Source organism: Papio anubis, chromosome 7 (genome assembly GCF_008728515.1).
Source record: "Papio anubis isolate 15944 chromosome 7, Panubis1.0, whole genome shotgun sequence".
Lineage (NCBI taxonomy): Eukaryota > Metazoa > Chordata > Mammalia > Primates > Cercopithecidae > Papio > Papio anubis.
Genome location: NC_044982.1, coordinates 32,614,327 through 32,641,288, shown reverse-complemented (window position 1 = coordinate 32,641,288; position 26,962 = coordinate 32,614,327). Strand labels below are relative to the sequence as shown.

The 26,962-nt window shown below is 43.9% G+C and overlaps 3 protein-coding genes and 1 long non-coding RNA gene across 8 annotated transcripts in view; 3 read left to right on the top strand and 1 right to left on the bottom strand.

Moving 5' to 3' along the window:
- BBOF1 (basal body orientation factor 1) overlaps window positions 1–8,482 on the top strand; it is a 46,421-nt gene extending 37,939 nt beyond the window's left edge. Inside the window, exon 12 of the mRNA XM_003902041.4 lies at window positions 7,069–8,482. Within this exon, the coding sequence (XP_003902090.2) occupies window positions 7,069–7,080 (12 nt within the window). The 3' untranslated portion in view covers window positions 7,081–8,482. The remainder of the gene's footprint in view (window positions 1–7,068) is intronic.
- Window positions 508–25,501, bottom strand: ALDH6A1 (aldehyde dehydrogenase 6 family member A1). 3 transcript variants are annotated; one of them, XM_003902039.5, is made up of 12 exons: window positions 25,260–25,412; window positions 17,596–17,658; window positions 14,959–15,033; window positions 14,623–14,784; window positions 14,316–14,394; window positions 13,615–13,917; window positions 11,263–11,384; window positions 9,779–9,968; window positions 9,093–9,274; window positions 7,572–7,751; window positions 7,213–7,311; window positions 508–2,829 (listed from the first exon to the last, which is right to left on the bottom strand). In XM_003902039.5, the coding sequence occupies exons 1-12, from the start codon at window positions 25,311–25,313 to the stop codon at window positions 2,725–2,727; spliced, it is 1,614 nt and encodes a 537-aa protein (XP_003902088.1). In that variant the 5' UTR covers window positions 25,314–25,412; the 3' UTR covers window positions 508–2,724. The 3 variants fall into 3 exon arrangements, with proteins under 3 accessions (XP_003902088.1, XP_017816850.1, XP_017816851.1); XM_017961361.3 differs by lacking the exon at window positions 508–2,829 and having other exon boundaries at window positions 6,857–7,311; window positions 25,260–25,501; XM_017961362.3 differs by lacking the exons at window positions 508–2,829; window positions 25,260–25,412 and adding an exon at window positions 24,795–25,153 and having other exon boundaries at window positions 6,857–7,311.
- Window positions 20,968–22,550, top strand: LOC116275704. The gene is made up of 3 exons (XR_004184866.1): window positions 20,968–21,004; window positions 21,121–21,276; window positions 22,505–22,550. It is a non-coding gene; the product is annotated as an uncharacterized LOC116275704 (long non-coding RNA).
- A 26-nt stretch (window positions 25,502–25,527) lies between the features above and the next one.
- The window catches only part of LIN52 (lin-52 DREAM MuvB core complex component), a 115,629-nt gene continuing 114,194 nt past the window's right edge, over window positions 25,528–26,962 (top strand). The window contains exon 1 of one of the 3 annotated variants that reach the window (XM_009211949.4): window positions 25,528–25,912. In XM_009211949.4, coding sequence (XP_009210213.1) covers window positions 25,786–25,912 — 127 coding nt within the window. In that variant the 5' untranslated portion in view covers window positions 25,528–25,785. The remainder of the gene's footprint in view (window positions 25,913–26,962) is intronic. The other 2 variants (XM_009211950.4, XM_003902042.5) reach the window with 2 other exon arrangements.

The following is a 26,962-nucleotide window of genomic DNA, read 5'->3' as shown; positions in this document are numbered from 1 at the left end:
TGATGAGTTTTTTTCATCTAAGAAATAAGAAACTCTGAACAGCACAATTCTGATTAGTGTGTTTTTTAGAAGTGATTTCCCTTAAATATAAGGAAAATGTTAGGAGTCTCTGTGACTACATTTAATTCCACTTGGAATATAGACAATAATGACCTTTTATTTAACCCAGCCTATAGTTGTTGGATTGGATTAAATATCACTACCAGGGCCGGGAGTAGTGGCTCACACCTATAATCTCAGCACTTTGGGAGGCCGAGGCGGGCGGATCATGAGGCCAGGAGATTGAGAACCCAGGAGGCGGAGGTTGCAGTGAGCTGAGATCATCCCACTCCACTCCACCCTGGGCAACAGAGTGAGACTCCATCTCAAAACAAAACAAAACAAAACAAAACAAAACAAAACAACAACAACAACAAAAAATCACTACCAGTTGCCAGCTGTGATAAGAGCTAAAACAACGGGCACTGTAGTCTCAAATTATAAATTTCTATTGCCTCATCTTTAGGAAAGCACAAAAAAAAAAAAAAAAAAAAAAAAAGGCCCAATAGGGTCATAAGTGTATTTTACAAAAGTTCCAGTCACCTTAAGTGATTGAAGGTTTTGACATTCTATCCAGCCAGGTGGTAGTAATAAGCCTCAGATCCACAGGGTACACAACATTTTCAAGGCATTTTTTTTTTTTTAATCATCCTTAATTCATGAATAACCCCCATAGTGTAGGTTAGTTAGCACTATCAAAGTGACTAGTAAGGACGCAGGAAAATAAAGAGAGGATTCAATTGGGATGGTACTGCAAAAAGAATCCATTCTGTTCGGCACATGAATTTCTGTTCTGATCTTAAGTTTAGATATATCAAAGAAACAAAAAGCATAAAGGCAGCTGGGGGTGGTGGCACACACCTGTAATCCCAGCACTTTGGGAGGCCAAGGCAGGCGGATCACCTGAGGTCGGGAGTTCAAGACCAGCCTGACCAACATGGAGAAACCCCATCTCTACTAAAAATACAAAAACATTAGCCAGGTGTGGTGGCGTATGCCTGAAATCCCAGCTACTCGGGAGGCTGAGGCAGGAGAATTGCTTGAACCTGGGAGGCGGAGGTTGCAGTGAGCCGAGATCACGCCATTGCACTCCAGCCTGGGCAATAAGAGCGAAACGCCGTCTCCAAAAAAAAGAAGCATAAAGGCAGTTGAACTAATGGCAGAAGACTGTCAAAGCATTTTTTTTTTAACCACTTTATGTCATGAAAAGCTTCGAAATTTCTTAGGCCCAGTCAATTGCTCTACATGAAGAATTCTTTATTAAAAAAATCACTAATTAGAAATACAGGCAAGAGAAAAGAATATATAAAATTTGGCAAGTAATAGCAGGTTAGATTTGCTTAAGGCAGGTGTCTTACCCATTTTCATGGTTGGAACACTCCTTGATTTCTGGACCTAAAATAACTTTTGAAATAATTTTCTAAAGAAAATTATTTGCATCTGGCCGGGCACGGTGGCTCATGCCTGTAATCCCAGCACTTTGGGAGGCCGAGGCAGGTGGATCATCTGAGGTCAGGAGTTCGAGACCAGCCTGACCAACATGGAGAAACTTCGTCTCTACTAAAAATACAAAATTAGCTGGGCGTGGTGGCACATGCCTGTAATCCCAGCTACTAGCGGGGCTGAGGCAGGAGAATCGCTTGATCCTGGGAGGCGGAGGTTGCGGTGACCCGAGATCGCACCATTGCACTCCAGCCTGGGCAACAAGAGTGAAACTCCATCTCAAAAAAAAGAAAAAAGAAAATTATTTGCATCTGAATTAATGGCTGAAGCATTAATTAATGATTGCTGAAGAGAACCCTGAAAGTTAGTACTTGGCACATATAACAAAAAGTTGATTTGATTTATCCATTGCTTACTGAGGTATCCTTGAGAAGTGATCTTAAGAAGCAGGAACAGTGACAATGATAGAACTAATAGTGGTCATGAATTACTAGGAAACAAAGTGGCATTGAGCAGAAAAGAAAGAAGCTGTTGCCACAACTTTGGGATATATAAAAATGGATTATATCTTGTGTATTGTGGGATAAAAGAGGGGCTAAAGAAAGCTTTGCAGGAGGTCTCTCCCAGTGGCATTTAGGTAGTGCTATGTTTGAGGATCAACCAAAAACAGTGAGTTATTTCTGTCCTGTTTCCCCATCTAAGAGTTCTTCTTGCAATTATTGGAACATTTTCTTTAAAAAAAATAATTTTCCCTTTTCTTTTTTTACTTTTTCAATTTTTTAAAATAGAGACAGGGTTTCGCCATGTTGCCCAGGCTGGTCTTCAACTCCTGGGCTCAAGCAGTCTGCCTACCATGGCCTCCCAAAATGATGGAATTACAGGCATGAGCCACTGCGCCTGGCCGGAACATTTTCTTTACGTACACTGGCGTTTCTCCCCTTCAAATCATCAGAAAAGGGGATAATTTTTAGAAATCAGGTTTAAGCACTAATTTCAGATAAGCATTTCATAGTTACAACAGTTACCTCAAAAATGTATGAAGAGCAAGTGAAAAATCTGGTTTCATTGTTACACTAGGCAGCTCCCTATAGAAACTTTGCTGGGGTTAATAGTCCTGAGGAAGATTTTAGTTACAGTGTAGTCCAGTCCCATAGATCTGATCTGAGCAAAGCTGACAAATGAAGCTGCTCAAAAATAAAGGGAAATTACTCAGGATGGACTGAGTCTTAAACAAACTTGTGTCTAACGGCCCATGGTAGGCATGGCAACAGCAGGTGAGGAAAGAGTAGCATCCTCTTCTTTCCACTGAGAAGTAATGGTCTTTAACTGAGTGTAGAATTGGATGCCCTAAGGAAAACAGAGAAAAAGTTAGCATATATTTCTGGGGTTTCATGATTCTTCTTTTAATTAGCTTTTGAAGGAGGTATTATAAAGTGCTACTCACTTTCCTAACTGAGAAATGCAATCAGAATCCAATATATATTGTTCATAAGATAATTGATCTAAAACATTTAACATAATACCTGGCAGATAGTAAACAATCAAACCTTAGCCATCATTATTATGCTGAAACTAGTATTTCTTTCTTTTTTGTTTGAGATGGAGTCTTGCTCTCTCACTTAGGCTGAAGTGAAGTGGCATGATCTCAGCTCACTGCAACCTCTGCCTCCCGGGTTCAAGCAACTCTCCTGCCTCAGCCTCTCAAGTAGCTGGGATTACAGGCACCTGCTACCATGCCTGGCTAATTTTTGTATTTTTAGTGGATATGGGGTTTCACCATGCTGGCCAGGCTGGTCTCGAATTCCTGGCCTCAAGTGATCCGCCTTCCTCGGCCTCTCAAAGTGCTGGAATTACAAGTGTGAGCCACCGTGCCCCCAGCCATTACATAGTAGGCTATTTATTTATTTATTTATTTAGAGAAGGAGTCTCTCTCTGTTGCCCAGGCTGGAGTGCAGTGGTGTGATCTTGGCTCACTGCAACCTCTGCCTCCCAGGTTCATGTGATTCTCCTGCCTCAGCCTTCTGAGTAGCTGGGATTATAGGTGTGTGCCACCACACCCAGCTAGTTTTGTATTTTTAGTAGAGACGGGGTTTCACCATGTTGGCCAGGCTGGTCATCTGACTTCAGGTGATCCTCCAGTCTTGGCCTCCCAAAGTGCTGGGATTACAGGCATGAGCCACTGTGCCTAGTCGGCCATTTCTGATAATTATCAGAGATCATGAGCTCTATATTGAAGTGGCAAACCCAAAGTATCTTACATATCTAAAGTAAAATATCTGACATTATACAAATTCACTTCTAAAATTACCTATAACATGTAAGCCCAAAAATTCAGCATATTTAACTCTCTCTCTATATAGATAGATATAGATTATTTTATTTTATTTTTTATTATTTTTTTTGAGATGGAGTCCCACTCTGTCGCCCAGGCTGGAGTGCAGTGGTGTGATCTCAGCTCACTGCAAGCTCTGCCTCCTGAGTTCATGCCATTCTTCTGCCTCAGCCTCCTGAGTGGCTGGGACTACAGGTGCCTGCCACCACGCCTGGCTAATTTGTTGTATTTTAGTAGAGATGTTAGCCAGGATGGTCTCGATCTTCTGACCTTGTGATCCACCCGCCTCGGCCTCCCAAAGTGCTGGGATTACAGGCGTGAGCCACCGCACCTGGCTAGATATAGTTTATTTTATAAGAGTAGGCTTGAGCAAAAGAGAATAATACATTCTGCAGATTTAACACTTACATAATTACTAGCAAGCTAGAATGACATTTTACCAGATTACCAGAGTAATTTATAATAATTAAATTGGGGGGTGCAGCCAGGCATGGTGGCTCACACTTGTAATATCAATACTTTGGGAGGCTGAGGCAGGCAGATCACTTGAGGCCATGAGCTCGAGACCAGCCTGGCCCAACGTGGCAAAACTCCGTCTCTATTTAAAAAAAAAAAAAAAAATTAGCTGGGTGTGGTGGCCGGTGCCTGTAATCCCAGCTACTTGGGAGCTTGAGGCAGAATTGCTTGAACCTGGGAGGTGGAGGTTGCAAGTGAGCTGAGATTGCACCACTGCACTCCAGCCTGGACAACAGAGCAAGACTCCCATCTCAAAAAAATAAATAAATGAGAGGGTGGGCAGGCAACAATTTTTAAACAATAGTTGTACTCTGCTTTGCTTAAAAGAAATGTTACTAGTATCAAATTAGTCATTTTTACAAAAGCTGTGACTAAGCCGGGTTCAGTGACTCACTCCTGTAATCCCAGCACTTTGGGAGGCCAAGGCAGGCAGATCACCTGAGGTAAGGAGGTCAAGACCAGCCTGGCCAACATGGCAAAACCCCGTCTCTACTACAAATACAAAAATTGGCGGGCGTGGTGGTGTGTGCCTGTAATCTCAGCTACTCAGGAGGCATAGACGGGAGAATTGCTTGAGCCCTGGAGACTGAGGTTGCAGTGAGCCGAGATCATGCCACTGTACTCCAGCCTGGGCGACAGAGCAAGACTCCGTCTCATAAAGAAAGGAAAACAAAACAAAAAACCCAAAACAAAAAACCAAAAGCTGTGACTAATATACAAATTAGATAATCAACCTCCAAATACCAAAGTGTTGACTTCTTAATCATTTGGCCACACTGTCATAATGCTATGCAATCCCATTGTTAACTTTTTAATAACCCAAATATAAATAAATAAAATAAAAAAGCCCCACATGCCCTGCCCTCTGGCAGCACACAGCTGGCACAGAAAAAAAATTAACCTATAAAAGGGAAAACTTGTATAGCAAAACATGTAATTTATTAATGAAGGTTTCAAAATGGCTCTAGTCCTATGGGATTACAAAGAACTTCCCCTAGCCTATTTGTTCAACAAACGTTTAGGTAGCCTGCTCTGTGCCAGGTACTGCAGATAAGTAAATAACAACTATAGTGTGATGAGGGATTCTCTACGTGGCAAGCCCTATATGACTCAACCCCTGCCTGCCTCTCTAACCTCATTTTTTCCTTTTCTTCTCATTTGCTCACTGTGCCCCAGCCCATTTCTGCTGTTTGAATGTGCCATGCTTCTTCCTGCCTTAGGACATATGTACCTTTGGCCGATGTGGCAATAGTAATAATTCTTTTTTTTTTTTTTTTTCCTGAGATGGAGTCTTGCTCTTTTGCCCAGGCTGGAGTCCAGTGTTGCAATCTTGGCTCACTGAAACTTCCGCCTGCTGGGTTCAAAGCATTCTCCTGCCTCAGCCTCCAGAGTAGCTGGGATTACAGGCGCCCGCCACCACGTCCAGCTAATTGTTTTATTTTTAGTAGAGAGGGGGTTTTGCCATGTTGGCCAGGCTGGTCTCGAACTGCTGACCTCAGGAGATCTGCCTGCCTCAGCCTCCCGAGGTGTTGGGATTACAGGCGTGAGCCACTATGCCTGGCCAATAGTGATAATTCAATACTTACAACATTATGAAATATATAGGTACTGTTGTTATTCTTTTTATACATGAATAAATTTAAGGCATAAAGCAGGTATCCAGGTGCGGTGCCTCACACCTGCAATCCTAGCACTTTAGGAGGCTGAGGCGGGTGGATTACCTGAGGTCAGGAATTCGAGAGCAGCCTGGCCAAAATGGTGAAACACTATCTCCACTAAAAATACAAAAATTAGCCGGGTGTGGTGGTGGGCACCTGTAATCCCAGCTACTTGGAGGCTAAGGCAGGAGAATTGCCTGAACCTGGGAGATGGAGGTTGCAGTGAGCCGAGATCGTGCCACCACACTCCATCCTGGGTGACAGAGTGAGACTCTGTCTCAAAAACAAAAAAAAAAAATTAAAGGTATCCCCCAAAGTCAGACAGCTAGCTGGGATTTGAACACAGGCAATTTGGTTCCAGATCTGCTTTACTTTTCTTGTTCAGTGCTGTATTCATAGTGCCTAAAATAATGCCTGCTACAGGCCGGGCACAGTGGCTCACACCTGTAATCCCAGTGCTTTGGGAGGCTGAGGCGGGCGGATCACGAGGTCAGGAGTTTGAGACCAGCCTGGCCAACATGGTGAAACCCTGTCTCTACTGAAAAACAAAAAATTACCCGGGAATGGTGTCAGGCGCCTGTAGTCCCAGCTATTCAGGAGCCTGAGGCAGGAGAATTGCTTGAACCCAGGAAGCGGAGGTTGCAGTGAGCTGAGACCATGCCACAGCACTCCAGCCTGGGCAACAGAGCGAGACTGCGTCTCAAAAAAAAATAATAATAATAATAATAATGTCTGCTACAAAGAAGGTGCTCAATAACATTTTTTGTAAATGAATAACTATTACAGAAAAACTATGTGCAATGGGAACACACTGGGGTCACACCACCCAGCACTGAGGGAGGGGTGGTGGCAGTTGGAGGAGGTTTTCTGGAGGAGCTCATTCTTTAAATTGAGACATGACAGATGATTAGGAGTTAGTCAGATGAAAGGGGAGAGATGGCGAAGAGGGTCACACGCTCAGGAAGTGGCATATACAAAGGCTTGGACTTCCCCATGTTCTTTCCTCAAAACTTTGTTGCTTTGAATTATTCAGGAAGAAGCAGCTTGGCAAAATTTTGTTAACTTTTAAATCTTTTTTAGGGAACCTTCTGAGAAGCACTGATTATGACCCCACAGAAGCTGCTGGCAGGCCCTTCCTTGCAGAATCCTTGCTCCTGAATGCTCCTGAATATCTTTAAGAAAATTTCTTAAGGGAAAAGACAAAAATTTTAACTCAAAAGTTACCTGTTTGCCATAGAAATTGGTGTCTCCCCTGAAGGAGGATCGAGAGCCGGTGAATGAGAACATTGGCAAAGGCACTGGAATGGGGACATTCACTCCCACCTAAAACAGAACAAATCCGTGTCATACCCTAAGGACAAAGAAACTCTCCATTTAGAAGCACAACGCCATCAGAGACCAGTTTTAAATACCCACCTTCCACCCTGTCCTTTACCCCATGAACTTTCATTCCTGAGGAAGAAATGGGGCAATGTGGGAGGTCATGGGGGCAATCTTAAACCAATGACTCACCATTATTTACTGTTTCCTCTTAGGAAATAGTAAATGGATATAAGAATCTCTTAAAAATTCTGTTCACAAACCTGTCCGACATCCACCAAGTGGGCATATTTCCGAGCAGTGGCTCCATTGGTGGTGAAGATGGCAGTTCCATTTCCATATGGGTTGTTATTTACAATCTGGATGGCTTCATCCAGTGTTTCTGTCTCCAGAACCACAAGAACTGGACCAAAAATCTCCTCTTTGTAACAGGTCATATTTGGCTGCCAGGAGTGATGCATCCAGAAAAGAAGTCAGCTTTTTGGATTCTGAGTATTTTACGCTTATTTGATACTTTCATTTACTACACATCATTTACATGGACAACTTTCATATTAGTAATCTCTTTTCATTTCAAATCACTTATTTTAAAAAAAGTCCTCTCTTAACTGTGTTCCATCTTCCAAGTTACCAATCATATAAACAACTTGGAATTCCTATCAACAATAACCACACTTCTTTTAAGGGACTGTGTTTTTAGTTCATGACCCATCATTAGCTTCCTTTTTAATACCTGAACAACTTGTTTCATCCAATTGTCATCAAAAAGTTACATGAAAATTTATTTTTTATAAATCCAATCTATATTAAATATACCAGGATAATTTTTCTCTTTATAGAAACCCAATGCTGTTTTCTATAACATAAACAATCCATTCTTATTCACTCCTTTGCCTCCCAAAAAAGTCTGTATGTTTATATTTTGATATCAGGTCATAGATACTCAAAACATCCTTCACCATGCAATTAATGTTTGTTGCTGGTAAACGGATTTTTCTGTATGGTTCTGTGGCAAGAGATTTCATAATTTCTACTGCACTTACATTCAACACTTGATGATTCACTATTATACTAGGGCTATATGAATTTCAAAAAACGCCTCATTACCTCAATTTTTAACTCATGTTAGCTGAGAGACTTTCAAAGTTTTGATAAATAAAAATTGACAAGTCAATTATTTCTGTCACTTTCAATAAATATCGGGTGGTTGATATATTGATTGAGACACTACAGTAGCCATAAGCTAGGCAGCAAGAGGGACACAGGAGAGAAAACATTAACAAACCAGTATAAGATAAGATAGTGTTTGGCAAACTATAGCCTGTGGGCCAAATGTGGCTTCCTGCCTGTTTTTGTACAGCCCCCAAGTTAAAAATGGTTTCTGCATTTTTAAATGGTTGAAAAAAATATTTAATCATATATTAAATGATATGAAATTCAAATATCAGTGTCCATAAATAAAGTTTTATTGGAACACAGCCACCCAATGTTTATGGCTGATCTCACACTACAACATCAGAGTTTAGTTGCAACAGACACTATATCCCTGTAAGGCTGAAAATATCCCTTTATGGAAAGTTTGCAGACTGCTGGTATAGTGGAAATAGTTTGGTTGGGAGTTAGAAGGGGAGGCCCATTCAGACTCCAGATAAAATAACTGATCAATCCTGGCAAGAGATGAAGTCTTAGTCATTAAGTATTTTGATTAATAAATTAGAGGGATGAGATTCTATAGCCTTTAAGGTACCTTCAGCTCTCATATTTGTGAAATAAAAGTTGTTCACCTTGACATTCGAGATGATGGTTGGTCCAACAAAGTTACCATTTTCATAGCCTTTCACTTTAATTTTTCGTCCATCAAGAAGGATGGAAGCTCCCTCCTTTGTTCCACTATCAATCAGATTACAGACTCGCTCTTTGGCCTGGGGAGTGATCAGAGGGCCAAGATCAGCTCCAGGCTGATCTCCTGTAAAACAACACAGAAGAATTTAAGGTCCTCATTAACATAAATTATGACTGCTGTCAGGGCTCATGCCTGTAATCCCAAAGCTTTAGGAGGCCAAGGCAGGAGGACTGCTTGAGCCCAGGAGTTCCAGACCAGCCTGGGCAACAAAGTGAGATTTCGTCTCTACAAAAAATAAAAAAATTAGCCAGGTGGTGGTGCACACCTGTGGTCCAAGCTGCTCAGGAGGCTGAGGCAGGAGGATCACTCGAGCCCAAGAGTTTGAGGCTGCCACGAGCTAGGATGGCACCACTGCACTCCAGTTTGGATGACAGAGAGCCTCTGCCTTTAAAAACAAAAACAAAAAAACACTGCTAATGAGATGAATCCAAGTGACAAGTACAATATAAAAAGAGGAAATGGCAAGAATAGACATGATTGTTCCCACTGGCCAAGGCCACTGACAGAACTCAAGAGCTTAGTGCCACAGATGCAAAATCTAAGGGAGCAAGGCAGGTGATTGATTACCTGCATTGACTCTCAGGTTTTTGGCACGCTCCACCAGCTCTGGCAGCCACTTCTTGGCTTCTCCCACAAGGACTGCTGTTGAAAGAGCCATGCAGCGCTGACCAGCAGCTCCAAATGCTGCCCCAACCAGCTGGTTCAGGGTATTTTCCTTATTGGCATCTGGCATGACTACCCCATGGTTCTTGGCTCCCTAAAAAAAAAAATACAGAAAAGCACAGGAATCTTCCTTGGCCAAATACAATTAAGCTAAGAAATTAAGCAGTGGACCAGGTATGGTGGCTAACGCCTGTAATCCCAGCACTTTGGGAGGCTGAGGTGGGAAGGATCACTTGAGGTCAGGTGTTCAAGACCAGCTTAGGCAACATGGTGAAACACGATCTCTACAAAAAATTAGCCAGGAATGATGGCACAAGCCTGTGGTCCCAGTTACTTGGGAAGCTGAGGTAGGGGGACCCCTTGATTCTGGGAGGCAGAGGTTGCAGTGAGCCAAGATCACACCATTGTACTCCAGAGTGGGTGACAGAGTGAGACCCCTGTCTCAAAAAAAAAAACAAAAACAAAAAACACAAAAACAACAAAAGGAAAGAATTTGTTGTCTGCTGGGTTTTTCAGTTATAAGAAGAGCAATGTTAAAAAAATAAAAAAAGAGAGAGAACTTACAGCCTTACAGCAATAATGCCAGTAACCAGCTGAAAGGCAAAACAGAAAGTAGACCTCTTGATATAGAATTTCAAGAGCCAGGCATAGTGGCTTATGCCTGTAATCCCAGCACTTTGGGAGGCCGAGGTGGGCGGATCACTTGAGGTCAGGAGTTCGAGACCAGCTGACATGGTGAAACCCCATCTCTACTAAAAATACAAAAATTAGCCAGGTGTGGTGGTAGGCACCTGTAATCCCAGCTACTTGGGAGGCTGAGGCACGAGAATTGTTTGAACCTGGGAGGTGGAGGTTGCAGTGAGCTGTGATGGCACCACCGCACCCTAGCCTGGGTGACAAAGTAAGACTCTGTCTCAAAAAAAAGTGATTAACGTGACTTAGAATGAAACTCCTCTAAAGGTTCATGATTAAAGAGAAGACATTCAGAAGGACATGGTAAGGCTTATATCTGTAATCCCAGCACTTTGGGAGGCCGAGGCGGGCAGATCACAAGGTCAGGAGATCAAAACCATCCTGGCCAACATGGTGAAACCCCATCTCTACTGAAAAAAAATAGAAAAATTAGCCAGGCGCAGTGGCGCGCGCCTGTAGTCCTAGCTACTCAGGAGGCTGAGGCAGGAGAATCACTTGAACCTGGGAGGCAGAGGTTGCAGTGAGCCAAGATCATGCCACTGCACTCCAGCCTGGCGACAGAGAGACTCTGTCTCAAAAAAATAAAAGAAACACTGACATTGGAGTGGGATGAGTGGCCTCTCTGCTGAAGGTCTGTTCCTAGGTAATTTTCATATATAGAATAAAGATTGGAGAAAAAAGGAATAAGAAGTCACCATATTGGCTTGAACCCTCTTGCCATGTCTTGATCCTCTCTCGAAGATATACTCTCCTGCCTGGTTGGATCCCACAAAGCTGATTGCTTTGATGTCCGGATGATCGCAAATAAAATTTACAGCTTTAAGAAGAAAATAAATGATCACTCACAAAGGAGCAAATGGATTCTCAACACGGAAAATTTCCCCTTTCCCCACTGTTATGAATTTGAAGTTTTCCTGTGTTTTTCTTTTCTTCTTCTTTTTTTTTTTTTGAGACGGAGTCTTGCTCTGTTGTCCAGGCTGGAATGCAGTGGTGCGATCTTGGCTCACTGCAACTGACGCCTCCCAGGTTCAAGCAATTCTCTGTCTCAGCCTCCCAAGCAGCTGGGATTATAAGCACCCGACACCACGCCTGGCTAATTTTTGTATTTTTAGTAGACACGGGGTTTTACCATCTTGGCCAGGCTGGTCTTGAACTCCTGACCTTGTGTTCCACTCGCCTTGGCCTCCCAAAATGCTGGGATTACAGGTGTGAGCCACTGCGCCAGGCCTGTGTTTGTTTTTCTATACTGGATTCTCATTGTAAAGTTCTCTCCTTGTATCTTTTAAATTCTGTTTAGCCGGCTGGACACCGTGGCTCATGCCTGTAATTCCAGCACTTTGGGAGGCTGAGGCAGGTGGATCACCTGAGGTCAAGAGTTCGAGACCATCCTAGCCAATATGGTGAAACCCTGTCTCTACCAAAAATACAAAAAAATTAGCCAGGCGTGGTGGTGGGCACTTGTAATCCCAGCTACTTGGGAGTCTGAGGCAGGAGAATTGCTTGAACCTAGGAGGCAGAGGTTGCAGTGAGCCAAGATCATGCCATTGCACTCCAGCCTGGGCAACAAGAGCAGAAGTCCATCTCAAAAAAATAAAAAATAAAAAATAAAAAATAAATTCTATTTAGCCTCTTTCCTTTCATGATTTTTCTCATGTGTTACTCCAGAATTTCCACTTCTAATCTAACTTTTATTTTATTTTATTTTATTTTGAGACAGGGTCTCACTGTTTCACCTAGGCTGGAGTGCAGTGGTGCAATCTTGGCTCACTGCAACCTCTGTCTGCCAGGCTTAAGCCGTCTTCCCACCTCATGGGACTACCTGCACATGCCACCATTCCTGGCTAAGTTTTGTAATTTTTTGTAGAGACAGGGGTTTTGCCACATAGCCCAAGCTGGTCTCGAACTCCTGGGCTCAAGTGATCCGCCTGCCTTCGCCTCCCAAAGTGCTGGGATCACAGGTGTGTGCCATTGCACCCAGCCTTAATCTAACTTTGAAGGCTGCAACTCCTATTTTCCTCGAAAATAACAGCCTTTGAATACTGAACTCTTCTTTTTTGTCCTTCAAGAATAACAATAGGCAGTGCACGGTGGCTCACGCCTGTAATCCCAGCACTTTGGGAGGCTGAGGCGGGTGGATCACCTGAGGTCAGGAGTTTGAGACCAACCTGGCCAACATGGTGAAACCCCATCTGTACTAAATAGTTTTACCAAAAGTAGTGGGGCACGGTGGCACATGCCTGTAATCCCAGCTATTCAGGAGGCTGAGGCAGGAGAATTGATTGAACCTGGGAGGCAGAGGGTAGAGTGAGCTGAGATGGCACCACTGCACTTCAGCCTGGGCAACAGAGGGAGACTCCATCTCAAAAAAAAAGAATAACAATATTTCCTCAATGGTGACTATGTACTGGGACACTCAGACACTACTGTGTTCTCATGTGAGAGGTAATATAGCATAGTTTTTAAAAGCAAAAATCAGAGTCAGCCTTCCTGGATGGGTATACACATCCTGGCTTTGACGGTTTCTAGCACTGTGACTTTGGGCTAATTGATTTCACTATGTCTCATTTTTCTCTTCTGCAAAATGGAAAAAATAATACCTATCTCAAAGGGTGATTATAAAGATTAATAGATAAAAAGCACTAGGAACAGTGCCTGACACACAGACGCACTATTTAAGTATTAGCTATTATTACAAGAATTGGAAGGCCTTCAGTATCTCTGAGATCTGCAAATTCTCTGAGTTAAACATCCTCATGTATTCTCTTCATATTGAAGAAAAAAGTTTCTTTTTTAATCTTATCTGTGTCTAGCCCTAATCCAGATTTCTAGTGTCCCAATATATACTGTAGGGCAAGAAGCACTGCTATTCCCTAGTTGGTTACCTTGGCGCACAAAGATGGCAAAATCATCAACAAACATGGAGGTTAAAATGAGTAAATACTTTCCTCTTTACAAGTAGGTTCCTTATCCTAAAACATCCAATCATCACTAAACACCTTGATTTTTTGGTAGCCAGATTAAGTAGCCATATGCAGAAGGGCCGTTACCTTCATGTTGTCCATGGATGATGTTTAATGTTCCATCAGGGGCACCAGAATCCTGGAGCAACTTAGCAAGAAGCATAGTTGCTCCAGGGACTCGCTCGGATGGTTTCATTAGGAAGGTATTTCCACACACCATGGCCATGGGAAACATCCAAAGGGGGATCATGGCGGGAAAATTGAATGGAGCAATGCCTGCACACACTCCCAGAGGCAGACGGTAGGAATAAAGGTCCATGTCTTTGGTGATGGATGGCATGGTCTCTCCCATCATGAGGGATGTCACACTACAGGCATGCTCAACCACCTCTGGAACACAGAAGTCAGGCCATCAGCTCTCCACACTGTGTACTAGTTAGCTTTGTCCTGTTCTCTTCAGCCCTGAGGACAGGAAGTGGCTCAGGCCAATGAAGGGGCACAGGGTACACTGACTTGCCCTTCCAAGTTAAGGGTTTGTGCAAAATGAGATTCTCTGAATGGGAAAAATACAGCGATATGTATATACCCACTGGAGGATCATTTGAGTAAAGAGTAAAGTAAATCAGTCTTAGGGATACTGAATACTGCCATTTTTCACAAGCATTAAAAAAGATATAATGGGATGGCAAAATCTATATAAAGGAAGAAGCAACCTCCCATTCTGAGATCTGTGCCTCCCATCTTCCTTTGCTCCTTCCCAAAAGTCCCATAAGGGGCTCCCAGCTTACGAAGGCCTCGAAATACATCTCCTTCAGCATCAGCTAGGGTCTTCCCTTGTTCCAATGTGATTAACTTGGCAATTTCTTTCTAGAGAGAAAACACACAGATAGAAATTAATGCAAGAATGTTCCTCTTTTAAATTCTCAGGTAGCCAAGGAAGAATAAGACTGGAGGAGATGTAGTACAAGGGAGACAGCCATGATCAATGTCTCTGCATACTGCAGAGTAAGGGAGGGTGGCTGCAAAGGTCTCTGTGAGAGTGACAAACATGCCCTAGGTGACAGTTTGGAAAAGCATACCATTCAGATTTCATACCAAGTTTTCTTTAATAAGTTGTTGATAGCGGAGCAAGACCTGCTGGCGGCTTAATACTGAAGTGTCTGCCCATGCAGGAAAAGCACGTTTGCAGGAAGCAATGGCTGCATCCATTTCTGCCTTGGTGGCTTGAGGGACCCGACCAATGACCTCATTGGTGGCCTGATGAGAAAAATAAGCACATGATCCTTTGCCCCTGACTCACTTTCTCCACTGTACATCTAGTCACAGAAGCAGCACTATGTGCTTTACAATAGACACCCAGGTCCCTACTTGCCCATCATGTCCCTAGAATTCTAGGCTCCTAAGTTGAAGTCCCAAAGCAGCTTCGCTTACTGGGTTGTGGATCTCGATCCATTTGTCACTTTTGGATTCAACAAATTTCCCATCAATGAAGAGCTTTACAGCTGGCTGAAAACAAACAAACAAACAAACAAAAAACCATGAAATTTTGTATTAGTTAATTGCTTTGCTTTTCTCTTTCCCTTGCACCAAAAGGAAAGAAAACAAGTTGATAATGGAATCTTCTGGTCTTTAGAAATGTTACCACTAGGAAAGAGACACATAATATCCTTATCTATTTTGTGTGTGTATGTGTTTATTTTATTTTATTTTTTTTGAGACAAAGTTTCCCTCTTGTCCCCCAGTCTGGGGTGCAGTGGTGTGATCTCGGCTCACTGCAACCTCCGATTCCTGATTCCCGGGTTCAAGCAATTCTCTTGCCTTAGCTTCTCGAGTAATGAGATTACAGGTGCCCGCCACAACACCCAGCTACTTTTGTATTTTTAGTAGAGATGGGGTTTCACCATGTTGGCCAGACTGATCTTGAACTTCTGGCCTCAGGTGATCCACCCACCTCGGCCTCCCAAAGTGCTAGGATTACAGGCATAAGTCTCTGCATCTGGCCCTTATTATTATTATTATTTTTTTTTCTTGAGACATGGTCTCACTCTGTCGCCCAGGCTGGAGTATAGCGGCGTGATCATGACTCACTGCAGCCTCAACCCGCAGGGCTTAGGTGATTCTCCCACCTCAGCCTCCTGAGCAGCTGGGACTACAGGCACATGCTACCATGCCCAGCTAATTTTTTTGTACTTTTGATAGAGACGGGGCTTGGCCATGTTGCCTGGCTGGTCTCGAACTCCTGGGCTCAAGTGAGCCACCCACGTCAGACTCTCAAAGTGCTGGGATTACAGGCGTGAGTCACTGTGCCCAGTCTATAGTTTATATTAAGATGTGGCAGAGCCTCTCAATACTGTGATCTCGCTGAGAATGGGAAATTCCCTGCTAGTCACACAGTGGAACTTCATGAGTGGAAACACGACATTGTGAAATTTATACTAAAAAAGCAGCAACTCTGTTAACAAAGATTAGCTCTTATGAGTTTTTGGCCCAGCTGACTGTTAATTACTGTGAGCATGCACTACCTTTATGATCAAAAGATTTTTGGCCGGGCCCAGTGGCTCACGCCTGTAATCCCAGCACTTTGGGAGGCCAAGGCAGGTGGGTCACCTGAGGTCAGGAGTTCGAGACCAGCCTGGCCAACATGGTGAAACCTCATCTGTACTAAAATATAAAAATTAACTGGGTTTGGTGGCATGCACCTGTAATCCTAGCTACTCGGGAGGTTGAGGCAGGAGAATCGCTTGAACCTGGGAGGCAGAGGTTGCAGTGACCCGAGATCGTGCCACTGCATTCCAGCCTGGGCGACAGAGTGAGACTCCATCTCAAAAAAAAAAAAAAAAAAAAAGATTTAAAAAATGTTTCTATGTATTTTTTTCTGAGATATAGCTCACTGTCACTAATTTTTTTTTTTTTTTTAACATGGAATCTCACTTTGTCACCCAGGTTGGAGTGCAGTGGCACAATCTTGACTTACTGTAACCTCCGCCTCCCAGGCTCAAGCAGTCCCCCTACCTCACCCTCCCAAGGAGCTGGGACCATAGGTATGCACTACCATGCCTGGCTAATTTTTTTGTAGAGATGGAGTTTTACCGTGTCTCCCAGGCTGGTCTCAAACTTCTGAGCTCTGGCAATCCACCTGCCTCAGCTTCCCAAAGTGCTGGGATTACAGGCGTGAGCCACCGTGCCTGGCCTCTTTCACTAATTTTTTTTTTTTTTAATTTGAGATGGAGTCTCGCTCTGTCGTCAGGCTAGAGTGCAATGGTGAGATCTTGGCTCACTGTAACCTCTGCCTCCCGAATTCAAGTGATTCTCCTGCCTCAGCCCGTGAAGTAGCTGGGACTACAGGTGCGTGCCACCACGCCCAGTTAAGTTTTGTATTTTTAGTAGAGACGGGGTTTCCCCATGTTGGCCAGGATGGTCTCGATCTCTTGACCTCGTGATCCACCCACCTCAGCCTCCCAAAGTGCTGGGACACTAAATTTTTAAAGCGGTCTGTGAACCAAAAAATGGTGATCTACTGTGGTACAGTGTGTGCATACTTCTGTGTGGAAAGAATTTGAGCAATAGTCCTTATTTATTAGATTTTAGGTGCTGGAAGTGGTTGACAGACAGTTGATCTGTAAAAACCACTCTAAAGGTTGTCAAGAAGAAGACAACTATCTGGCAGGGTCAGCAGAACCTCTAGAAGCCATGAAAATGTTTGTATCTTTTGACACGGTAATCCATTTCAGGAGGGAAATAATCCAAAAGGAGGAAAAAACTATATAAATAAATATTTGTTTTATAATATTGAAAAACTGAAGCAACCTAAATGTTATATAGGGAAACTGTTAATTCGGGCTATATCTATTTGATGGAATATTATTGCAGCCATTAAAATTATAACTATAAAGACCATCTTGCAATATTGATAATGCTTACAATATAGTAGATCTAATATTAGATAAGAAAACCAAGATAGAAAGTTTCAAATACACTGTGATGACAATTATGTAAAGAAGATAGAGATACCCAAAAACTATACTGAATTCCTTCTCAGAAGTCAACCTCTATGCCATATAAACTCACCACTGAAGAAGAGAATGAAGATGCTGAATACCAGGCGGAATTGCATTTCACCTTGGAAGAAACCTGTGAGGCAAAAAAATGATTATTTTGATAAATGAGACAGAAAGTTATTTAAAATTTAGCAAATAGCTACTATATGCTTAATACTACACTAGCTACTGTGGGGGTATGGAAAAGGACTTGATGTTTCTCTCAAAGGCCATATAGCCGTTAAAGAGAAAAGATATGAATCTATGACACAGCAAACTATGAACGAACAATAAACCATAATAATCATGTCCTATATGTCCATGATAGTACTGATTTTAAAAAAATCTTTTTGTCATTATGTTTTCCTAATTTGGGCCTGGCAAAATGTACCATAAATCTAACAATATGAAAATACTTAGCATGGTATCTAACACAATAGGTACTGAATTTAAGATCATATAAAATCAATATGCTGGGCATGGTGACTCACGCCTATAATCTCAGCACTTTGGGAAGCTGAGACGGGTGTATCACTTGAGTCTAGGAGTTTGAGACCAGCCTGGGCAACATGGCAAAACCTTGTCTACAAAAAATACAAAAATTAGCCAGGCATGGGTGGTGCATGCCTGTGGTCCCAGCTACTAGGGAGGCTGAGGTGGAAGGATTGCTTCAGCCCAGGAGGGTGAGGCTGCAGTGAGTCATGATTGTGCCACTGCACTCCAGCCAGGGAGATAGAGGGAGACACTGTCTCAAAAAAATAAAAAATAAAAATAAATAAAATAAATGTAAATATAAATCAAATAGTTTATTACCAAATGCAATTAAAATTATGTCCTTATATGTACTTGCAAAATGAATGTTCATAAGAACTTTATTCGTAGTATCCCAAAACTTGGAAACAACCCAATGTCTATCATTGGATGGGTGAAAAAGGGAATTAATGTGGTATATTCATACACTGGAATACTACTCAGCAAAAAAAGGAATGACCTACTGATACATGCAATATAAACAGTCATAATAATTATGACAAGAGACAAGTTAGATAATAAGAGTACATACTGTATGATTCTACTTATGTAATACTAGAGAATGCAAACAAATCTGTAATATCAGAAGGTAGAAGAGTGGTTACCTGGGGATGAAGAGGGAAACTTTTTGGGGTGATGGACATATGTTCATTATGTTGATTGTGATGCTATTTTCACAGGTGTATACCAATGTTAAAACTTATCAAACTGCATACTTTAAATAAGTACAGATTGTTTTATGTCAATTTTATTTTAATAAAGCTGTATTGAAATGCCATAGGTAAATTATAGGAAAAAATGTGTTGGATAGATATTTGATGGGACCAAATCCAGCAGCAAATGGGAGGAGGATCCCAGTTTCAACATTGCTTTCAGCCTAGCAACTCCCTAAAAAAGTCTATATATATATGTGTAGAAAGTTGATTTTTGAGGCGGAGTCTCCTCTGTTGCAGGCTGGAGTGCAGTGGCTCTGTGCCCAGCTCACTGCAACCTCACCTCCCATTCTCCAGCGATTCTCACCAGCCTGCCAAGTAGCCGGATTATGTGCCTACCAGCGCGGCTAATTTTTGCTTTCTTCTTTTTTTGCAGGGCAGATACCGAGCTCTCTGCTCGCGCCCAGGCTGGAGTACGGTGGGCACCGATGCAGAGCCACTGCAGGCTCCGCCTCGGTTCCGCCGATCTCCTGCCTCAGCCTCCGAGTAGCTGGGCTGCTGGCCTGCAGCACGCCTGGCTAATTTTGTATTTTACAGTAGAGGCCGAGGTTTCACCGTGTTAGCCAGGATGGTCTCGATCTCCTGACAACCTTGATCCACCTGCTTTGGCCTTCCAACATGCTGGGTTACAGGCATGAGCACTAAGCCTGGCCTAATTTCTTTTATTTATTGCAGACAGGTTTGCTCTGCATTTGTTGACTGGAGTATGGCATGGCGCCCGGCTCCCTGCAACCTCCACTCCTGGGTTCAAGTGATTCTCCTGCACTCCAGCCTCCCGAGTAGCTGAGATTACAGACACCACCACTACTATCTTGCAAGCTAATTTTTTTTTTTTTTTGCATTTTATTAGAGATGGGGTTTCACCATGTTGGCCTGGCTGGTCTCGAACTCCTGACCTCAGGTGATCCCACCCGCCTTGGCCTCCCAGTGTGGGTTGAGGCGTAAGCCACTGCACCCAGCCTATATATATGTTATCAAAGTTGAGTTAAGAAATATTTAAGCCAATCAAAATGAGCAAACTAAAATACTCAGGACTGGGATATAAAGGAAAGCTGCAATCTAATAATCTTTTATCTTGCCTGAAAAGGGACTCTGTTAACCACAGAGTATAGGGCTGCATGAAGGGTGCCTACAGCACTGCCCAGGAAAAGATGGTGGTCCTTTGGTCCAGCAGATAGTCCTTCCAAATACCTCATCTGCTTGCTCTCCTATTCCCTACCAAAGCCATTTCAAACCACTGACACTCTCCTGGAGCCCACCATGTCTTATTTATAGCTATGTTCCCAATACCAACATAGCACCAGGTAGGTGTTCAGTAAATAACTGCTGAATAAAATAGAAGCCCACTGCTGTCTGCTTCTTACCCCAAACTAGGTTAAGAGGCCCTTTTTTATCCTCTGAAAGCAGCCAATACTTCTCCTTTCAGGCTTATCTCTCTGTGTTGTAATTGTTTGGGGTCTTACTCTGTTTTGTGTTGCTATAACAAAATACCTGAGACTAGGCAATTTATAAGGAAAAGTAGTTTATTTAGTTCATGATTCTGCAGGCTGGGAATTTCAAGGGATGGCCCTAGCTTCTGGCGAGGGCTTCTGTCCTGTGTCATAACGTAACAGAGAAGATCAAAGGGGAAGCAGACCTGTGTGAAGAGGCAAAACTGGGGCGGGGGGCAGTATCCTGGCTTTATAGCCCACTCACACAGGAACTAATCCATTCCCATGGGAACTAATCCAGTCTCAAAAGCAAGAATCCACTCACTACAGCACAAAGCCATTCATGAAGGATCCACCCCCACGACCAAAATACCTCTCACTAGGTCCCAACACTACCACATTGGAGATTAAATTTCAACATGAGTTTTGGTGGAGACAGACCAACCATACCCAAGCCATAGCACCTGGGTACTTATCTGTTACCCATAAAGACTCTCAGTTTCAGGAGGGTTGACACTGCATCTGTCTTGTTCACCTACTTCACAGAGTTAAAAATTATAACTGATCAGGACTGTCCAGTTATAGAAAAGTAGCTAGCACAAAGTTGGTACTCATTAAATCTTATTGTTATGTCATTGTAAATAATGGCATGGTGATTTGTGCCTGTAGTCCCAACTACTCAGGAAGCTGAGGCAGGAGGATCTCTTGAGCCCAGTTCAAGACCAGCTTGGGGAACATAACAAGACTCCATTTCTATAAATAATAAGTAAACACTTATTATTTGTTTTCACTCTTTGCTATTCCACAACTTTATCTTAAAACTCCCAACTCTACTACTTCCTCTTCCACTTTCAGGAGCTGACTTTGTTTTTCTTACTTCAGAGCACATAGAAACCATCAGATGAGAACGTCTCAACTCCCTAATAGCAAACCTACAAAACTGAACTCAACCTAAGGAGAAGGTAGCCAGCAAGCTCCATGCAGGAAAAGTGACTGAGACAGTGGTCCACAATCAATGTATGTGGACTGGATGAAGAGGTATATGCTTTTTTTTTTTTTTGAGACAGGGTCTTGTCCTGTCTCCTAGGCTGGAATGCAGTGGCATGATCATAGCTCACTGCAGCCTGCAACTCCTGGGTTCAAGCCATCTTCCTGCCTCAGCCTCCCAAGTAGCTGAGACCACAAGCATGTACCACCACACCCAGCTAATTTGCTTTTATTATTTTATTATTTTGAGACAGAGTCTTGCTCTGTCACCTAGGCTGGAGTGCAGTGGTGTAATCTTGGCTCACTGCAACCTCCGCCTCCCAGGTTCAAGTGATTCTCCTGCCTCAGCCTTCTGAGTAGCTGGGATTACAGGCATGCGCCACCACATCCAGCTACTTTTTTGTATTTTTAGCAGAGATGAGGTTTCAACATGTTGGCTGGTCTCGAACTCTTGACCTCAAGTGATCTGCCTGCCTTGGCCTTCCAAAGTGCTGGGATTACAGGTGTGAGCCAACACATTTTTGAATTTTTAGCAGAGACAGTGTTTCACCATGTTGGCCAGGTTGGTCTTGAACTCCTGACTTCAAGTGATCTGACCATCTTGGTCTCCCAAAGTGCTGGGATTACAGGGGTGAGCCACCACGCCAGGCCGCCATTAACTCTTTTAAATTTCCCAAGGCTTGGTCCTAGGCCTTCTTTTCTTCTCATTCTGTATATGCTCCTTGGGTGATTTTTATCAACTCCTATGGCTTAACTATCTAGATCCTGATGATGCCCAACTCTTTAGTCCTTGGCCAGAATTTTCTTCTTCAGGTGATACCCACGTAATTATCTTTACCACATCTCTATTTGGATGTTACATAGGCACATGTTAAAAAAAGTTGGCTGGGCACAGTAGCTCACTGTAATTCCAGCACTTTCGGAGGCCGAGGCACTTTGGGAGGCTGAGGTGGGAAGATCACTTGAGTTCAGGAATTTGAGACCTGCCTGCACTCAGTGGAGTGCAGTGACGCGATCTCGGCTACTGCAAGCTCCACCTCCTGGGTTCATGCCATTCTCTTGCCTCAGCCTCCTGAGTAGCTGGGACTATAGGCGCCCGCCACCACGCCCAGCTAATTTTTTTGTGTTTTTAGTAGAGACGGGGTTTCACCATGTTAGCCAGGATGGTCTCGATCTCCTGACCTCCTGATCCGCCTGCCTCCCTCCCCTCCTGGTTCATGGCCTGCTAGTCCTACAACATTTGGCTCTTTCCCTAGGTCTCCACAGTATCCCTGTGGAGGTCACTTCAGAAGTTTCTCCAAATGAATCAGAAAATACATAGTGTCCATTTCCGAAATAAAGTACATGGAAAGATTCTTCTCCTTGATGGAAAAGGACAAAATATTAAGTATTTGGGTCTCTCCTTCGGCAACTTGGTAAAGGATAAACACTCCTATTGTTTATCACTTATTGCAGTACAATAAAGGAACTTTCAGTGAGCATTTCACTGTAAGCCTATGTCAGTGCCTAACATAGAAAGAGATGGCAAGATTTAAGTTCTGAATTTTCAGCCCCATCAGTTACTAGTTCAGTAACCATATCACTGAAAGTGCAAGTCACTACATCTTTTTAAGAGTAATTTTCTTGCCCAGGTGCAGCGGTTCATGTCTGTAGTCCCAACACTTTGGGAGGCTGAGGTGGGAGGATCGCTTGAGTTTAAGAGTTCAAGACCAGCCTGGGCAACATGGTGAAACCCTGTCTCTACAAAAGATACAAAAATTAGCTGGCATGGGGGCACGACCTGTTGTCGCAGCTACTTGGAGGGCTGAGGTGGAAGAATCACTTCAGCGTGGGAGGTCGAGGCTGCTGTCAGTTGTGATTGCACCACTGCACTCCAGCCTGGGTGACAGAGCGAGACCCTGTCTCAAACATTCCTTTATCTCTGAATGGGAGTGATAATATCACAAGGAACAGAAAGAGGTTTTAGGTTAAGTTTGACTACTCTTCATAGCAGAGAAAAATAAGCTGAATACTTAAAATAATTGAAAACGTGAACTCTCTATAAATCCTTTTGATAGTTCTCTAATATTCATGGCTGCCAAAATCGAGGGGTTTTTTTTGTTGTTGTTGTTTTTTAAGACGGAGTCTTGCTCTGTCACCCAGGATATAGTGCAATGGCACAATCTCAGCTCACTGCAATCTCTGCCTCCCGGGTTCAAGTGATTCTCCTGCCTCAACTTCCTGAGTAGCTGGGATTACAGTCGCCTGACACCCGGCTAATTTTTGTATTTTTAGTAGAGAAGGGGTTTTACCATGTTGGTCTGGCTGGTCTCCAACTCCTGACCTCAGGTGATCCACCCACCTTGGCCTCCCAAAGTGCTGGGATTACAGGCAGGAGCTACAGTGCCTGGCCTCTAGGCTACTTTTTATCAAACTTTTAATCAAAGTTTCATGTTACAACTCCTAGTTGGCTGAGGATTACTCTATCTGTTCTTTTCTAGGTCACTTCAGAAGTTTCTCCAAATGAATCAGAAAATACATAGTGTCTGTTTCTGAAATAAAGTACAAGGAAAGAGAGATTCTTCTCCTTGATGGAAAAGAACAAAATACTTTCTTAAGGTTCTCAATGACTCATTGTGATGGGAGGGGAAGAGGAGGCAAAGGAAAAAAACCAATTTCAGTAAAAGATTTCAAGAAGTTGGTAAGAAAAATATAGGGTGGAAACTTTGTTTTCCTGCTACTAAAAAAAGATACTAGAACAGAACAAGGATCACAGCAAGAAATATGAGTGAGGCCAGACCATCTGACAAACCCTTCAAACTCATCCTTTCTACCGTCCCCATTAAATAGCATATTTAAACGTGAATCTTTGCTGACTCTGCCAAGAATCTTGAAAATGCCCAAGTTTCTGTACTAGAACTCACGGAAACCTGGTGAATACTAATATTACCTAAAAGCGCAGCAATACAGAGGAAATTCTCAGACTGGATGTAATGAATAAGAAGGGCACTGTTGTTTCTTGCTGATTGTTTCTTGCCTGCAGTAAATCTTGCCTCATACTCTAAATCCTTGGTAGGCCATGAACAGGGGAAAGACTATAAACAGAGTTGGAGATTACAGGCCTCAGGCATGCAACTCCTGTAGCTTTACCATTTCTCCTTAGGTTGGCTTCAGAAAGGACTCAATCCCCCAAGTGCAGAGATGAGGGTGTGTGGCACTAGAAGAGCTGATTTGGGGTGGGAACTTAGACTTCTTGTCTTACCTGGCTCCCACTTTCTATCACCTGTTTTGAAAATGTTTAGTACCTTGAACGTACATGGAACATACTGGTAGCGTTAACTGTGTGCCCTTATCTACCCTATGTACATGTGCCCTATCTATGTAAACTGTTTAACTTGGCTGAGAGAAAGTTTCACTGAAAGTTTTGGCAAGAAAGGGGACAGCCAGTCTATGGAAAATACAAAGAGCCACACTTAGGGAAAATAATTCGGTAAATGGCTGCCTTTGGTGAAAATCTAGAGTCCACTTCTAGAAGAAAATTCAAAGTTCATACACTGACCCTCGCCCCTCGCGTTCCCCCTCCCTCTTACCTCGGATCACCACGGACAGTGAAGTAGGGTGGGGGAAGGGAGCAATGGCAACGTGGACGCTCAAGGCAGGGGACAGAATTACCAAAAAGAGTAGTTTCTGGGGGATAGAGAGAACGCTGGTGCAGAGGTGAAAGGGAAAGACGGTGGGCGGATGGAGAGATGAGGGCAAGAGACTGACAGCAGGGAGCGGGCAGAGCTGGAGAAGGAGAGTGGGCGAGAGCCAGAAAAGAGGAGGCTTAGGAGTAAAAGGGTAGAGGGCCAAGGGTAACAGCCCAGGGTTGGATCCGGGACGAGGGAGGGTATGAAGTGAGGGCTGGGCATGGGACAGGGCCCACAGGTTAGGTAGGAGGTCCGGCCAAAAAGGGGTTGGGCCAAGAAGGTGGTCCCGCCCGAGGATGGCTCAGGGAGCGGACGGAAAGGATCCAATTCCTAGCTTCATGGTGCCTTGGCGCCACCCTCACTCGCCTGCAGGATCCTGGCTCGCACTGCCGCCGCTGCCGCCGCCACTACCGCCGCCATGGCTCTCGGCCACCCTAGCTCCACAACCCGCTCCTCTACAGCTCAGACGCACTACAGCTGCCAGGCCTCGCCCTCCATCCTGCCGGGCGTCCTCATTGGTGGGGAGGACTATTTTCTTCAGCCAATCACTCGTCCTACCACCTGATTCCTCCTCTCACACCCCAGTCCTGGGGATAAGTGATTGGTCAGGAGCGAAAATGCTCGCACCCTCTCCTACCTCAGCCAATGCCGTTGGCGGAGGTAGAGAAGACGCCCCTGACTTGGACACTCCATACTGAGCACACGGAGGAGACGCCCCCCTAACCTGGAACTCCGATTGGCCAAGGACGCAACCGAGGCCCCACCCCTTCACTGAGCAAAGTAAATAAGACCCTCCAAGAATTTTGCTGTCGCTCCACCTCAACAACTGCGTAAGGGGCGTGGCTATGATGAGGGGAGGGGCTGGGCGAAGATTGCCCTATGAGGCGAGGGAATGAGACGTGGCTGCGAGTTGGGGATAGGGTTTCTCTTTGGGGGCGTGGCTTATGGATCCTCGTTTTCCCGCCGACGGTTGGCCACGTCACGTGACATGGGTTGGAAGATGGCGTCTCCCACAGACGGTAAGAGCCGGCTTAGCGATGTTTGCCTGCAGCCTCCTTCTTTGCTGTATGGGGAACATCCACTCTGTCTCTGCCCCTCGAACATACATTTCTTTCTTGGGCTCTTCTCCTTTCCCTTTTGTTTTTTTTCTTGCGATCCATCGCCGTCTTCAGCTCACCGGTTCTTCGCAGCAGCTTCAGAGGTGCCCAGTTTCCCCGCTCTGTACCAGGCGTGTGGAGGAGGGCACTAGGGAGGGACTCATTCTGGGTAAAAGGACAGGGGTCGCCCTGGCCCTTCCTTATCTCTATTTGGGCGAGGCTGAGGGTCGAGGAGGAGATGTTACTGGAGGACGTGCCTTACTGTAGTTTTCTCCTTGGGGTATCCCATTGAAAGGATCAGTTCTCTTCTGATTGAGCGCACGGATGGAACGATTCTCAAACCCTCGCAGGGGCTGCTGGCTGACCCCATCTCGATAGTGAACCGCAAGAGAAACATGATCTCTCTCCTGTCTCCTCAGTTTGGGACCATTGCCGTGGCAGCAAGAGAAGCGGGGGACGTTCTCGGCCCCTCGCCGAGAGAGTCGCGAGGAGAATGAATATTGAGCTTTTAAGTGTTGTCTTGCACAGGTCGCAACCGCTCTTTCTGATCTGCTTTACGTGTTGTTTCTTAAGGCTGAGTGAATGGACGATTTCTGTTTATATGTTGTGTAAAATGCAAGTCATCTCAAGTAACAAGTTGTTTTGGTATACTCCCATGCTTTTGCTGTTGGTTCTGCTTTAGAGAGGGTCTTGCAGTCATTTTTAAACTCATTTTTAGTTCTACCATCCGCATCCCAACTATATATCGATTTTATTGATATATAGGTTGCCCTCCCTTAGACAAACAGATTTTGTATTTGGAAGGAATCTTGGAAGTTCATTGCAGGAATGAAGAAATTGAAGCCAAGGTGAGCTGTATTGAATACCTACTACATGAAAGGCATAATGCTAGGTGCTTTGGGAGACCAAAAGATGACTCAAACATATACACTTTTTTTTTTTTTTTCAGTTTCAGTTCTCTTTTTAGATGTC